Raw genomic sequence first — 17665 nt, forward strand, 5'->3', positions numbered from 1 at the left:
AATACGTTATTCTGATTGGCTAACTGTACATCACATGTTATTTCTTAAGCAGTTGTATCACACAATAAAACTTTTCATTCATGATGACACGAGGTCCCACAATAAAGTGCACAGGTAAATGAAATAAAAACTTGATGAAAGGCGTGTTTTCACGATCCTATAGGTAAAAATGTAATTATAAGTATTGAATGCTTTTTTTTGTAACTTTATAGGGTTGTAAAAGCGTTAACCGTGGGCACATTTTTAGTATGAAGCGCTTCCGCGCTTCATACAAAATGAACTTCGGTCAACGCTTTTACACCCCAATAAATTTACAAAAAAGAGCATTCAATTCTTAAATGAAATTTTGTAACACTGATACAACATTTTTTTCAAATCCAAACTGAAGATTATTTGGTCAAGAATAATGTAGTCTTGATTAAGCATGACTTCTATTGGTTGCACGATAGCTAGTGCAAAGCTGTATACACAAATTGTATCTTAACCAGCCACAGGTGAAGATTAGAGGACCAGCTTGAAACCATTGGCTAGAGAAGATGCACAAGACACCCTTGAAACAGAAATAATCCCTCACAAAAACTAAAAAACAATGCTTATAGATACTCTTCTTATTTTATTTTTAGATGTCTACAGCACAGATGCAGAGAACACAGGAGAAGACCAGTACAGTAAGAATTTAAGCTCTATAGACGAGGGTTTTCATGTACACCATTAAAGCAAGAGTAACTTCCCTTTTGTTGCCGTATTGATGTACTGATCACCATGATCACTAGATTAGAAAAAAAATTGTTTTCTGAACGTTTCATTTTTAAGCCTTGCTATATTCATCACTTACACCAACATCTAGATTAGGATTTTTAATCAGACTTGTTTGTTCTGCATGTTTCAATTTGGTTAATCAAACAAGCATTTACCAATCCATCATACAGACAAAGGGAAAGAACTCAAGCGCAAATGATATCATATCCACCCTTAGATCTATACAAGTGCAGTAGATATAAGATGTGGTTTGAGTGACAATGAGACCACGCTTAGTCACAATTTGTAAAAGTAAACCATTATAGGTCAACATACGGCCTTCAACACAGAGCCTTGGCCCACACCGAACATAAAGGGCCCCAAAAATGACTAGTGTAAAACCATAAATTGAAACAGGAAAACCAAGGGTCTAATCAATATAAAAAATGTAAAACAAGAAACATTTATGAAGAATATTAACAAACGACAACCACTGATTTTATGATGCATTTAGGTTATATTTTGTCTTGAAAATTTCTATTCAGAATTGCTCTCTTGACTTGTGGAATTCACTATCGTCATTCATAACTTGTTACATGAAAGGTTAACTATAAAATTATTCCTCCTGGAAGAAGTAAATATTCACTGCATGGTGTGTTAAAAATTGTAGTGTTTTTGATGTGTTGCTTATAAACTCCTTTCTAATCAATTATATGAATGTGTATCAACAAAATCATTGTCATTCCAACAGCATTTCAACCAGTGATTATGATAGAAATCATGTCAACCACAAATATTTACCAGAAGACAATATCTGTTCTAATATATTGATCCTGGGTAGAAATTACATATGTATATATATATATATATATAATAAGACAATTATCAACATTACTTCAAGATCTATGCACCAAGAAAAAGTGACCTGACCATGTATTTTATATTTATAAATAGTGGTCTGCCATTTTTCCAAATGAAACTGTGACAGAACAACAGTCAACTTTATTTGTAAAGAAGCTTGTTGCTGTAGCTGTGTCCAACATTGCTTATTTACGAGCAATCTTCCCAGAGCATTCATTTGGTGATAGGTGTTTAGAAGGTAAGTTGTTAGTATACGAGATGTGACTGTTTCCTGGATTTCATTATGGAGAATATTCAATGTAAAATGATATGAAAATAAGTAGATATGGTTTGATTGCCTATGAGACGAGCCTGTTTTTTTGCAACTGAATAATTCTTCTAACTTTTAAGAAACTTAAAAAAAACACCCAAAAACACTCCAAAACCAATAGCTTATGATGCCAATTTTGATTCAGGGATCTCCATGGCCTGTTTAACGATGGAGCCCCGCCATCGTTCAAATGTCTTGCGCCATCGTCAAATAACTCGCGCCATCGTTAAATTGTCTTGCGCCATCGTTAAATTGTCTTCCGCCATCGTTCAAAACTTCATCGTTTTTTGTAGCCCGATGCCATTTTTTTATCAATTATAATCAAATGCATGTAATTGCATAACCCTTAGGCTTTTTATGTTATAATCCAATACAGTTCTAACGCCTGATGGATATCCGGATTAAGATCGCTAATTACTTGTACCTGAGCTTGTACAGGTAGATCAACAAACCAGACAGGAGAATACTATCTGAGGATAGACGATCCATTTGTCGAAGTAATCAACTAAGTTTCAGCAAATGATTATGATCATTTAGATTAAATAAATAAATTAATAAATTAATCCAGTTACAAAGAAAACAGTTTAACAAGTCGAACACGTGCTTTATTTTGACTTACGCAATCAGCATCCCCCTTTTTTAAGAAGTACAAAATAAGACGCAAAACAGTAAATATTATTTCATCGCAAATAACTCGAGTACTGCTGTAACGATAATTTAGAATTACTTTAAAAGTTTAAAAAAGTAAAAACTTAAATATTTCCTGTAAAGAAATATCGTATCTAAATTCCGAATTCATTTCGTATATTACAATCAAATTGATACATCCGCGTTTCCGGTTTCTATTCAGACTCGAAAGATGCATGTTGCACTGTCACAGCATCAATTTTTCCAGATAAAGTCATTAAAAACCTTTTCATTTGTCAACGTTTGCTTTACAAATCTCTTTAACCTTTTACATAACCCGTACGAATTGTTTTGTTGTTGCTGCAAATCAGCCATACCGGTAATGGGCTCTGAATTTGACAGTGTCCACGAAAAATAAGCTCCACATCAGATGATTTTTAACCCCCATAACAATTACCAATCAAAGTACTGAAGTACTGAACATCAGAGGACCTCAAGTTGTGTTGAATTATTGATAAATGACAGGTGTTTATATTATACCTACCAGACAGATATGTTCACCATACAATATAGTACAAATATTAAATATAATTTGCTATCATATCTGAGATACTGACTTGAACTAGGAAACTTAATTTTGTGAATTATCAATGATTACTTGGTCAAATGAGAACTGTTAGATTGGCATTATGACCATATAGTTGCACACATACAAAAATCGCTAACATATAACTTATAATAGAGAATCAACATAGCAAACAATTCTTCGAGTAGCTATATAGTCACTCACTGAACTATGAAAAAGAGGTTCAAGACAATCATATCAAAACAGATAAATTGTAATATTGTGGCTAATTGAAAAATAAAGTGGGGAAAAATATATTGTTTTGGCGAAAGAGGTGGCGAAAAAAATAATTGACCCAGGGGAAACCCTGGGGCTAAAGATACCAGATGAACAGCAAACTCATAAATGGAAAATAAACTTACAATTCCATGACTAAAACTGAAAAAGACATGCATACAAATAAAAGTACACTAGAAACAACATAGAAAACTAAAGACTGAGCAACACGAACCCCACCAAAACAGGTGATCTCATGTGCTCCGGATGGGTAAGCAGTTCCTGCTCTACAAATGGCATTTATTAACAATGTTTGTACATGTAGTATCCAGGTCTTTTTTCTGAAACATTTAGCTTTTGGATCAATTGCTAATTAAATGGATGTTAACACAGCAAGATTACTATCCCTTATTCTAGATTTTTGTTGCAGTCAACACAAACTCTTTAAATGTTCATAAATAGCTTTACTGAGTAACATTTGTATCTTGGTTTTATTGTAACAGTCAATCATTTATCCATTATATTTTTTTTTAAATCAGCAGCTATACATGTACATTGTAGGTTCTGTTTTCTAATTATTAAATGGTTCATTGTAAATATTACAATGTTACGTATTATATGTAGATAGCCATTTGCTAATGATGGTATTTTTGTTAATTGAATATCACATTTGGATAGTTTTTCAACTGTTAGGTTTTTTTTACTTTGTTTTGTATTTAATACTTTGGATACCACTGGTATAGCAATGAGAACATTTTGCACTATACATATAGAACACAACTACCATATGAATGTGTCGGTCCTTTGTAAGAAACCTGTAAAACAGGCCTTGTAATTTTTTGGTGTATATCTTGATTTCCCGATTGTACATTGATGTGGCCATTAGTTTTCTTGTATATATTGTTTAACATTTGACATTTCATGGCTATTTCTAACTGATTTATGTATAGTTTTTTTCTGATTGTAAAAATGTTGTATGGTTATAAGCTTTATTTCTTTTTCATCATTTTGTCTAGAGCTGGTGTCTGATTTATACCAATCATACCTCCCTTTTCTTTTTTTATGAATAATGACAACAGTTTGGTTTTAATTTTCATTTATGTATGTACATGTAACAATATAAAACAGTATATATACATGTATAATCTCATTCCATCATTAATATTGGTCATTGTCGGTATATATTTATCTTTAAGTTTAACAATGTACTGTGAAAGAGCTATCTTCTAACAGATACTTAGTATATAATGGTTATTGTGAAACCACTGATTTAAAGGACAAGTTTCACTTATTGCCCAAAATAGCCTAAACTATAAAACTCCAAAAAGTTCTCAATTTGGTTCGTAATTTGGGTCTATTTCAAAAGTCTTAACACTCAATAAATCAGTTCTTTTCATAAAAGTACATTTTACGTTCCAAATTTGTCAAAATGTGATGATTTTGGGCAATTTTCAGACCTGAAAGCTTTAAGCCTCAGGAATAAAGATTTGGCCCCTACCTACATGTACCATCCAAAATGTTTTGTAACCAAAAGAATCCAAATCTGATATATATAATTCATCAATATAAAAACTTTTTAGATCTTGGATGGCAGCCAAGTTTAATTATGCCAAAAACAATTAAAGTTTTACCATAGTTATCTGTGGTATAATTTTCACAATTATTCAATGGTTTTGTTGTGTCTGATTTTCGAATAGAAAAATAAAGATGGCAAGACCTGAACGATGCCGCCTAATTTTTTTAAGTAACATATGAACAACAGAGTCAGTGTGGGGCCACTAAGCTAAACTGCCCGCTTTGCACCAGCCAATATAAATGAATGCCTAGGGTGGGAATGGAACCCACATACACCAACTCTGTTGTCCCTATATTTTTTTTTAAAAATAAACAAAAACAAATTGTCAAGAACAAATTTAAAAATATAGCGTTCATAGGTTTGTCTCAATAAAGATTTGCTTAGTTTGCTCATGCAGTATCCCAATATTGCTCTCAATAGTATAAATAGTCTCATGTGTACTCAAATAACCATTTAGATTAGTCTCAATATTGATATATATCTAACTCAATTGAGTAGATCTAGCTCAAATTTTACTCAACATATAACTGATCATATTTGCTCAATTTAAGATCTCATGGGTGCTCATAGATAAAGTTAACTGATTGTATTTCTCATAGATATAACTAATCATATTTGCTCAATTCAAGTTCTTATATGCATGTATGTGTGAACAAATGTCTAATATAAGTTACTAAAATTTGACATGAATATGGTTACACATTTAAATTAAATAATGCTGTAGAGTATGATAAGCACAAGTATGTCATCAAATTATCATATAATTTTGGCGATACATGTCATGTATGGTCAAAATAATACAATACTACAAGCTAAGGAAGACTTAAAAAACAGGACAGTTAATCTATATTTATATCTCCAAAACTGTAAGGTTTCTCCCAATATATCTATAGTAATTCAGTAAATGTGATTAACCCAAATTCTGACATTTCAGTGTAAAGTAAGACTCTTGATTTTACGAGCAATTAAGAGTCTTTATACACTCAAAAAGAGTCCAACTCTATTGGAAGAAGAAAAAGTCGGAGATTCTCTGAATATTATATAAACAATAAATTCAACCAATAATTATATATTAGAATTACTTACATAGACATAGTCAAAGTCATTACAAATTCCGCGTATTTTCCAGTCAAGGGACATATTCACATATACTAATGCAACAAACTAAGTCGGAGAAGGAGCGAAAATCCGAAACAGTATCTTAAAAAAACAGAAAATAGTTCCGTGTGTGTGTCCAAGTGATCAATCTACTTGTTATTTACGAAGAAAAGAAATTTAACTCCAAAAATTGTTGAGATCTTTATAAAAACAAATTGTTGTTATAAAAAATACACAAATAGTAACCTTATCTTTAAAGGCCTTGCAGGTTCTTGTTACTCCTACCCAATCTACTGGTATTTTCAAAATGGCTGCGGGCCGGGACGTGACCTGATAATTTATTTTAATATTATGACAGATTAAATTTTCCTGGTTTTGCTACGTTAATATTTTAGACAAATATGCTACAAACGGTTTAAAAAGGTGACTCCAAATCAAATAATTGAAATATAATTACCTTTCTGTGTATAAATGTGTGAATTGATTTCCTCTCGATTTTCTACACGCTCGCTCTTGCCCTCTTGCGCACTCGTGGTATTCATCCGCAACAACAATTTTTCAACGCGTCATTGATATTGAAGATCGTTTGATTAATATACAAATATTTCTAACGACAAAACATTTTCATATTATAAATTTTGCATTAAGAAAAATTAAAAAAAACTGAGTATCCATTGAAAACATGAATTTAAAAGAAGCGATACGGAATTTTATTCTGCACTATATAGGTCCGCGGGTCTATAATGTCGGTTATTATTCCAACACCAATTATGTATGCATCTCTTTGATCTTTGAAAAGTAGGCGATGGCAATACACCCGAGGCCCCCTCAGGGGCCTCTGATGTAAAAATAAAAGAAATCTGCATGGGGACCTTCATGACAGCTTTTGGTCATTCTCGACTAAGGGGGGACCATGAAGACTTGGCATTTGAATGGTTAAAAACGGCAATAAATGAAAATATTGATACTTCTAATTCTATAATGAAAATTCAAATAAATATAATTTAAATAAGCAATGAATTAGCATGTTCACCATTCCTTGTATGGAGGGATAAAATACTTCCGATCGCGCTACACTGTACAGCGTAGACAAGGTTTGTAATGGTGAAAGTTCCTCCATGGTTCAATTTTCATCCATGGAGATCCCTGTGATTGTTTAAATATAGATTAGAAATTAAGTTAGCTGTTGTACCTGAAAAAGCTTTCTTTTGGTAGCTTTCATTTTTGTCTTGCTTGAAGAATTGTCTTGCTTGAAGAAATTTCCTAGTCAAGACTTTTGAATGCTGTTTCTTGCAGCAGGGGCAAGAATGTTTTTTGAGTTTATACAATTACTAAATATTAAACAAAATAAAAAAGTGAAATTGTATTTTTGTTTTATAACTTCTAATAGCTGTTTAGGGACAACGTTATTTGTTTCATAACTTCTAATAGCTGTTTAAATTAATCCATGTTTTCTGCTATAAGACCTGAACTTGAAGATACTGAGAGATGATAGTTCATGCCCAGGAGCTTGTCAAGTTATCAAATGGGTGAAAGGCTGTTTTGATGCCATTGAAAAGAAATATGTAAGTCGCTTACTTGAAACAGTCTTAAATTTGATTTTTGGACTTTTGTAAAACAGTGTGTTTAAAATTTATATGACATGAATACATATGAATTATATGCATAAAATATTTGCCTGGTAATTCCAAAAAAGCACTTCAGATGCACTAAGTCTGTGAAGTGGTATTTTCAATTTATTTTATTGTGCTTAGGTTTATTATTAAGAGATAAATTTTTTAGTTCTGTTGATCAGATGCTCTTGTTTTATAATGCTGTGATTGATTTGTTATACACTCCTGTCTTTTACTTCATTTAGAGATTTTACAGAGAATTCAGATAATTATCTTTACATTTAAGTATTTTAGTATATATGTTCAAAATATATTCTAGATAGAATAAATTTAAGTAAATTTTTTATTTTATTTTTCAGCTGAGAATGCTGATTATAGGGGTAAGTAGATTTGGTTTTGTAAAAAAAAAATAACAATTGGAGGAATTGAGGCTTTCCTGATGGACTCTTTCTAGCTATTCTCAGAAAGCATACGACAGACTACAAGAACAATAAACACTTTTTATCAAATAGAAATGTTTCCATAGTTTTCAACTTGAATACATGTAAGTTCAACTTTTAAATTACACCCTGATAACAATTTCCAAATTTTAGTTTTTAATACTTAAAAGATCTAGAAAAAACGTTTACAAAAAAAAGACTTTTGATTTGTCTGACTATGGATAGTTTGCTTGACAGTGATCATCAATTTATCAAACTGATTTGAATGAAAAATACAGTAAAACTTATTTTAATTCATGAGTTCTATAAAGTTTGTCATTGAAACCAACATGAGAATATGATTATTATAGAAAAGCCATTGGTATAAATTAATATATATTGAAGGTTATTTATTTAACTATGCTGGGATGCCTTATAACAGATTTTTGTGAGAATTTTTTTTTATATCCATTATTTTGTTGCCATTTTTGGCAAGGACAGATTCTGTACATGCAATATTGAAAATGAAAGCAATTCAGATTTAGGGCTAGAACATGCAGTTTCATGTATTCTTATATAACATTTTTGTACATTTTAGATCTATGTTGACCCTGAAGATCCTGATGTAAGTACAACAAAATTTCACATTTACCATGATCGATTGAATTAAGTCATATTGGCAGGACATTCAATGCTGCATCATGACGAGAGAACAATACTGAAGACAGAATCTAAAGTCTTTAAGTCAAAGAAAAGCAGAACAATATCATTGGAAATGTTAATAAGACTGAAAAAATGAAAAAAAAAAAATGATAAAAGGCAATATTATATTAAGACTGAGCAACACAAAACCAATCAAAAACCTAGGATGATCTTAGGTGCTCTGGAAGGGAAGCATATCCTGCTGCAATTGTGGCAACCGTTATGATGAGTACAAAGTGGATATTAAAAAGTCTGCACCAAATATAAAAAAAGATTTGTTCTCTGTCAACTGATTTAACCCAGATGCTAAATTTTGTAAATAATGCTAATTTTAATCACTTCTCTTTTGTTTTATACCTGCACAAATTGTCAAATTTATATATAATTTTTCTTTTGCATTTACAAGAAAACAAAAATTTTGGGAAATGACACACGTGTGCGACAACAACTAATCTTCAGTGTCCTGAAGTTTTGTTTGTATAACTGAAGATCTTTTTTTATTTAGTTGCCTTTATTTGTTAATAGAATGATGTTATTGTACTTTTTTTTGTTTATAGTTGAGAAATGTTAATTTTGTCATTTTATTTACTGTTTATTTTCAGACTGTAATCGAGTCATACACATTTAAGTTTTCCTACACCAATGAAGGGGGAGTTGACATATACAGGTGGTTATACTTTAAACTAAATCAAAGTTGAATTCAAAAACTATGTTTAGTTGTGCTTTAGCTACTAAAAAATCAATAAAGGATAAAAAAAAAACTTAATTCAAATAGTTTGGGGGTTGGGGTCAAAATTGCTGAAAGTTTTGTTTAATTGACATCGATTTTATATATATCCTTATTGGTCAATCAATTTTTCCCAAATTCAGTTAATAGGGGGTTAGGGGATCAGTAAGTTTTTTTATCCTACATTGAACTTTTGATGTCGTTCCTAAAACATTGCACAATTGGATAATGGATTTAATATAAATTTTGAGTTATTTCCCTTTGGCAAGTAAATTGATTTTAGAACTACTTGAATGATGAAAGAAGTTTCTGACCTTGATTTAAGTCTTTTGATTGATTGTAAAAAAGTCTATTTGAGTTATTATTTCCAGCCTTTACTGCAAGGACTAACTTTACTGTACCCCTATTTTTGTATTAATATTCACAGGAAAGGAAACTCATCTAGGCACATTGTTTATAAATTACCAGCATTACCATCTTTGAACATGTGACCTTTGTAAGATTAAAATTAAAAGATCGAACTCAATGACGTAACCAAAAATCATGTCAATCACAATGAAATAAAAACAGACAGCAAGAATTTTCATAACATATTTAAAAAATTATATTTTAAAATGTAAATTAATAAATAAATAAAGGAAAAGTAAAAACTCATCACTTAAGACATACAACCATGAGGAGACAAGTAAAATGTAATAACATGATGGCTTGAAGTAGAATAAAAGCAAAACATTTTTTTGAACTGTTTTTGAAAATTAGTTGAATAGGGTATATGTACTGTGTATTCAAAACGCAGACCCAGTCATTTTGAAAATGGAGGTTCCAACCCCTTAGAACATGAAAAGTTCACATAATTTTTAAGAAAAAAATTATTGAAAAAATTAGGGGAGGGGTTCCAACCATTGAAACAACCCCCTGAATATGCCAATGTATAAATATCTTTAATTTTATCCTTTATTTACTCCTCTTGAATTTCAAATAAATAAAAAAAGTCATATATAACCTATCAAATTTGTTAACACTATCTAAAAAGTTATCTTCACTTGAACAGTTTTTATTATGAAAGTTTTGCCATTTCAGGAATGACAAGAAAATATCCAGTGCATACTCAGCATCAGAGACAAAGAAAGCAACCATCAGACTTTTGAGGACTATTGTAGTGTTGACACAAACATTAAAGTCATTACCTGATGATGTCATGATGACTATGAAGCTTCTCTACTTTGATGATCGTAAGATCCATGTTAACCATTATATTAGTTTGTCAAATTTTATGCTTGATATTTAAATATTTGAAATTGGGTATAATAAGACAATAAGGCAACTTCCATAAGATAAGACCAATGAATGCATTTTTAGATGAAATACATATATATTTACAGACTCCATATGATAGGCATGTTTGTTGCCAGGCCAAATGTGTGGTACATATTCAGGTTAAATTAAAATTGATAATGTTTAGTGGGTTGACAAAGGTGAAGGGCAGAAATTGGGACTGCTGTTGGAAACTGAAGGTATGCAATAGTTTACCTACATGTATAGACCCCTCAAAGAGTTGTTACAAGCTTTGACTGTCATTTTTTGAGGGACCATGATTAAGTTTCCCCATAGTGGTAGTTTTATTGCATTTGACTCATATTTTGAAGGACCATGGATAAGTATCCCAGTAGTGGTCGTTTTATTGCATAAAATCATAATCACAATTTTCTAATGTTTGTTATGAAATAAAAATAAAGTATTTATTGAAATATTAAGAAATATATTATATTTTCAGTTACACCTAGTGATTATGAACCTCCAGGTTTCAAGGCTGCACAAACAGATAGCTTTCAGTTTGAAGAAGAACCTATGAATATTAAAGTTGGAGATGTTACAACTGTAAGAAATTTCATACAATCATTCAATCTACCTTTGCCATACATCAAAATTTAGAAAGTTTTGAGACTTTGCATGATCTTTGTTGACTGAGTTATGGATCCTGGATTGATTACACATCAGTGATAAAATTACTATCGGCTTTACATTTTTGCAAACGTAATCACTGTGTAGGAAAAATTCTAGTTGTTCCAATTAGGCCTAGTCTAGATAATTAATGTTGTCTTTTAGAAAAAGAAAAATAGATAACATGCATTTTTAATATAGTAATCTGTTGATCAAATGCTTTTTTGGAAAGGTAAACAGTTTTAAATTCACATGGCTGTGGAATATAAGGTTGAATTTATGTTGTTTTATTATTTTCCAATCATTGTACATAGTTGTAGGTAGTTTCTTTTTATGTCTCAATGTTTTGCTTTCTGTAAATGCATATAAATTTATTATTGCAGCCATTTCACACGTAAGTGACAGTTATTCTGTTGTTGTTCTTTGTTTTTTTGGTTTTTTTTTGGGGTCATACCTTTGATAAGACCACATAGTTTTCATAAGAAAATCAAGTTTTTTGGTTTAGTAAGGGCTTTTCCAGTATTATTTGAATTAAAAGGGGGTGGCAAGCACTTTTATTAAATTTTGATCGGTGTTGTTTATTTTAATGTAATAACAATAATATGAAATAATCAGTTATAAATTTTATGCATGGCAAGATTAAATAAAAAGTGCCTTCTGCACACCATACATTTATTTGAGTTTGAACTTTTATGAAACTGTTTTATTGATGTGAATTTTACTCTGAAACTATAAAAGCAGATTATGAGTAGCACTTTTTGCTTAAGGGCATACGATACAGTTGCAGGGGAGGTAATGACATTGCTAACGTAAAATGTTATTTTCGTGACGTCAAACTGTGATATATCGGGAAAAGATGCATTTTTCGACTAATTTTTATCATTCAAACTGATTTAATTTGAAAACAAGTGCATGGACCCGTATTTTTTAAAACGACATTTTGTTTCATTTTGCAGGGAGATTATGTGGACCAAATTTTATAAAACTGTAAATAGTGCATTTTTTTAAATTTTGATAAATATACAGCCAAAAATGACGTTTTTTTCCTCAATTCATGACCTTTTGATAAATGTGGGTTATTTCTGAATAAAAAATGCATAAATTTTTAGGATACTTATAAAAAACAGAAATTACAAATTATTTAACAAAAAACAATTTGTGTTTATCTTATAAAACAAAAAAAAATATGATTTTCTTTCGAAAGGGAAAATACGGCCACAAATCCGAAATTTTGAGCAAATATACAAAATTTCGACCTGATTTAACTAAAAAAGTAGTATATTTTTTATTACATATTTGATTTAATCGGGTAAAAATTAGCCTATATGCAAATTTTCATCAAACTGTAAATACGGGATCAAAACTGTATCGTATGCCCTTTGATAACAGAAAGACTGGAACCTTAAGTGAAAGTTGTATGGCTCATGTTTAGGTATGGAAAGTTAAATAAAAAGTTTTAGTATTGCTTTAGGTCTATGATTTTTGCATGACACTTTACACAAGTGTGTATTACCAGTGATTCAAACCATGTATAGTTTTCTCGTTTGAATTGTTTTACATTGTCTTATCGGGGCCTTTTATAGCTTACTATGTGGTATGGGCTTTGCTCATTGTTGAAGGCCGTACAGTGACCTATAGTTGTTAATGTCTGTGTCATTTTGGTATTTTTATGGATAGTTGTCTCATTGGCAATCATACCACATCTTCTTTTTAGCTCACATGGCCCGAAGGCCCATAAGTCAACACGACCGAAATGGTCAGTTGACCCCTTTAATAGGAGTTATTGCCCTTTATAATCAATTTTTAACCATTTTTCGTAAATCTTAGTAATCTTTTACAAAAATCTTCTCCTCTGAAACTACTGGGCCAAATTAATCCAAACTTGGCCACAATCATCTTTTGGGTATCTTGTTTAAAAAATGTGTCCGGTGACCCGGCCATCCAAACAAGATGGCTGCCACGGCTAAAAGTAGAACATAGGGGTAAAATGTCAAAAACCAAAGCATTAAGATCAAATCTGACTGTGGTTGAATTGTTTATCAGGTCAAAATCTATCTGCCCTGAAAATATTCAGGTGGATCGGACGACACGTTGCTAGGTTGCTGCCCCTGAATTAATAATTTTAAGGAAATTTTGCAGTTTTTAGCTCACCTTTCCTAAAAGGAAATGTGAGCTTTTCTCATCACTTGGTGTCCGTCGTCGTTAACAATTTTTCAAACATCTTCTCCTCTGAAACTGCTGAATGGATTTGGATGAAACTTAGCATGATTGTTCCTTAGATTATCCTGCACAAAGTTTGTGCTTTGATTTTTGATCCGTCAAAAAACATGGCCGCCATTACTTAAAATAGAACAAAGGGGTCAAATGCAGTTTTTGGCTTATATCCCAAAAACTAAAGCATTTAAAGCAAATCTGACATGGGGTAAAAATGTTCATTAGGTCAAGATCTATCAGCCCTGAAATTTTCAGATGAATCAAACAACCCATTGTTGGTTTGCTGCCACTTAATTGGTAATTTTAAGGACATTTTGCAGTTTTTGGTCATTATCTTGAATATTATTATAGATAAAGATAAACTGTAAACAGCAAAAATGATCAGCAAAGTAAGATCTACAAATAAGTTAATATGACCAAAATTGTCAATTGACCCCTTAAGGGGTTATTGTCCTTTAATGACAAATTCAACCAATCTTCATTTGAATGATCAGTAGGGTGTATAAAATTTTTCGTCAAAAAGCATGGCCGAAGGCATTGTTTACCAGGTGAGCGATTCAGGCTCTTGAGAGCCTCTTGTTTATATAACCTCTGCAAAAAAAAAAAAAAAAATATTTTCATTTTTATTTTTTTTGGGAGTGATTCTTTTATAGAAAATTGTTGCAAATTTGTTAACATGCCCGTCAAACGTACAGTCATTTTTTAATGATAAAATTTGTTTAAAGAACTTATATTCATTCTATGTATTAATTTGATGGTAATCTATTCCTTCAGTATTAAAATGAGAATCAAGACTGACAAATCACAGTTTGAGATGAAGGATGAAGATGTTGATGGAAACAAAGAAGAAATAACAGAACCAGAAATCACCACTATCAATGTTCAGGATGACATTATGGATGATGAAACACAGGTATACTTTGTTAACGTTCAAAATTGTCACAGAGTTACTTTTTTATAAGAATTATGTGGTCTATTACTTTTGTTGATTGTAAACAAGTCTGTATTTTGATCAGTTGTTTTTGTTGGTGAATCAGATTTTCAACTATTATAATTTTTTCTTCAGAAAAACTTATGTTTAAGCAGAATATTTGTGCATGATATGAAAATTTTATACGAGTGATGTTTAAACTTTTTGTGAATTCCAATTATTCTAATTGTGATATTCAAATGCCTTATCTTAGCCATATGTAAAGTTTTCCTTTATTATATTTTAAAACCATTATAGAGAAAGAAAACCTTTAAATAACCAAAATGATCAATAGGACAAGATCTACAATTTTTTTCAACTGCACAGCTGAGTTAAAATGTAGCGCTTGGATATTAAAAGATACCATTAAGTCTACCAATTTATTGTAGATAACAGTTTAGAATCTGCAACAATAACCAATCTGCCTATGTTTTGACAAAATTCAAATTAACCCTTTCAAAACTATACACAGCATATGCCGCAATGACGTAAACCTTCCGCCACTGCTATATAAGGCATTTGCTGTGATGACAATGGATTTTTCATCCAGACACTTATATTACTTTCGGTTTTCATTCGGGTCCTTTCTAATTTTCCTCATATGAATTGAGGATATACAAAGTCCCATTTGCGCTTGAAATCCTGGGGAGTTTTTATGGTAAAATCATGCAGTAGAAGGAAAATGGAAGGAAAATAAAAAAAAATTATGTTTTGACAAATGCAAATGGTGGAAATCAAAAACAACACTGTAAATATGGAAATATTTCAGCATTTCAATAACGAAACTGAAAACAAGGATAAAGTTTAAAGGTTGCCTGTTATCTGAATGTCTTTATTACATTCAATGATGTGGGAAATATGATTTGAATGATCTTTACAAGACGTAGAAAAGGGGGAAACTGAGGTTGACTGAAAATTTTGAGGACGGAGCCACTCATTTGCACCACAATTACATTATGCTTTGTGTATGGTGCAATATGCTACGGAATCAAGCAACTGGTGTCTCTTTTTTTTATATGGCAGATAAAACAACAAAATAAATGAAGATTAAAGTCGCTTTTATTCAAAATTCAACACAAATACAATAATTTACACCTTTTACCTGTTAATTACCTGAAAATGCAGGTATCTCAAATTTTTTTTTACTAAAATAATTGCATATCATTACAGTTTATGCTCTCTTGAGCATTTTTCATGCACTAACTTTGTCTGTATTTCTTGTTACAAAAAAGATACAGAAGTCTGAAAAGGAATATACTGTTTTGATAAATGAACACAAAAAAAATGCAGCAGCAGCAGCCAATTTTTTTTATTTTTTTGTGTAGTGTTGAAAGGGTTAAATTAGTAGATTGACAGACATGCTTATTTTTTGCTGTTAATTTGTTTTAAACAGCAACCAGATGAAGAGGTATACCAGTTCAAAGATGATCTGATAGAAATGGAGAAACCACAAAGACAAACAGAGAATGGTAAATCACTTGAGGCAGTTGTACCATCAGAAAGTCCTGAAATACCAGGTATCTATTTTTGGTGAAAGTGCTGTATTTTGTAGCCCATTTACAGGGCTTTCCATGGAAATTGAAGTAGAAGGCTGAATTAAAATTATAGGCGGCTGTAACATGGAGCTGTAAGCTTGGTGCCTTACGGCAGGGGGTCTGGGGGCCGCTCAAGGCCCCCAGAAGCTCTGCCATAAATAGAGCAAAATCCTGCATTCTCGCAATCTCCTGGCACCTAATTTCATCTTTCAAATGACCATTTTTTATGTATGAAATTAAAGAAAAAAAAAATCTCAAAGACTTTTTTTTTTTTATGTTATAGTTTTTTATTTTCATTTATTTATGCTTAAAATTCATTTACTTTTAAAAGAGATTTATTTATATAATAATCCGGTTTGTTAAAAATCTTGATCGATTTATTTTGCAGAACTACGTGCATTTGTAAACAAATGACTCCCCTTTTCTCTCTAAAGACTGGTACGCGTAACTAAAATTATACAATTATTTTTCAAGCATTGACAGAAAATTGATATATCCTCTGATTTTCTCTTTTAAACTGTTCAATAAGTCGGATACATAAATTATTTGGAAATGTTATTTATTTGAGGTCGAGTCGACAATATTCTACTTTCGTTTTTGACCTTGATTCTCTGAACACCACGTGGGCCTTGAAAAATGAACTTCAAAAGATACTGTTTTCCAGATTCTGAACATTATGATCTACTACACTTTCTTTAATTTGACTGATATTATTCCATAACATAAGATTGTCATCCTATCTGATTGTCTTCACGTTTTAAAAGTAAAAAAGCCAACGAGTTAATGACCCTCGGAACGTCTCTATTGTTATCATTCAATGACCACCGTAACGTCTCTCTTGTTATCTTTGAAAAGAAACGATGCATTCTGACTTTAAATAGACAACCAATCAGTGACCTGAATTCATGTGAACTATATTTAGCCCAAGGTAAACACTGACTTTTCATCCTTGTTTATCGTGACCGCGACTTTGCGAAAATACGTCTCTCGGCTGCCTGTAAACATTTGAAAAAGATATTATTTTCTTTTTGAATTTATATTTTTGTCAGTGAAGTAGCCGGCACTTGAAGCCACCGCAAACGGCGGATTTCCGCCGGCTACCGGCTTCAATGGAAAGCCCTGCATTTAAGGGAGTATACACCACTTTTATTTCATATTTATGCCCAACTACAATTATAGTAGAGTTCATTATTTTTTCTGGTTTTGGTGTTGATTCCGTATCAGGTTAAATTTATTGGTCAAGGTTGTTTATTACATAGTACACATGATATAAATTATCTAAATTTAATGCTAAATTATGGTTATGACCCCATCTCGAACATGTGATAGTGTTAAACCAATATATTTACAAATTAAACTCGGTGTGGTGAACAGATTACGAGACACCATGAACCTCACAAAATACAAATACACAGTAGCATATAAGCGAAATGTGAATTTAAGAAATATGCTAGTCAAGAGCAACATTAAACCAAAATACGGAAAGAAAGGCA

The 17665-nt window shown here is 31.4% G+C and overlaps 1 protein-coding gene across 2 annotated transcripts in view; it reads left to right on the forward strand.

The window, feature by feature from the left end:
* LOC139481761 (HORMA domain-containing protein 2-like) overlaps positions 1-17665 on the forward strand; it is a 64599-nt gene that overhangs the window by 3451 nt on the left and 43483 nt on the right. For both annotated transcript variants that reach the window (XM_071265251.1, XM_071265252.1), the window contains exons 2-12: positions 624-668; positions 1693-1837; positions 7516-7616; positions 8024-8044; positions 8682-8708; positions 9388-9452; positions 10593-10744; positions 11287-11390; positions 11837-11847; positions 14442-14580; positions 16031-16154. In XM_071265251.1, coding sequence (XP_071121352.1) covers positions 624-668; positions 1693-1837; positions 7516-7616; positions 8024-8044; positions 8682-8708; positions 9388-9452; positions 10593-10744; positions 11287-11390; positions 11837-11847; positions 14442-14580; positions 16031-16154 — 934 coding nt within the window. The remainder of the gene's footprint in view (positions 1-623; positions 669-1692; positions 1838-7515; positions 7617-8023; positions 8045-8681; positions 8709-9387; positions 9453-10592; positions 10745-11286; positions 11391-11836; positions 11848-14441; positions 14581-16030; positions 16155-17665) is intronic.

Source organism: Mytilus edulis, chromosome 7, assembly GCF_963676685.1.
Source record: "Mytilus edulis chromosome 7, xbMytEdul2.2, whole genome shotgun sequence".
NCBI lineage: Eukaryota > Metazoa > Mollusca > Bivalvia > Mytilida > Mytilidae > Mytilus > Mytilus edulis.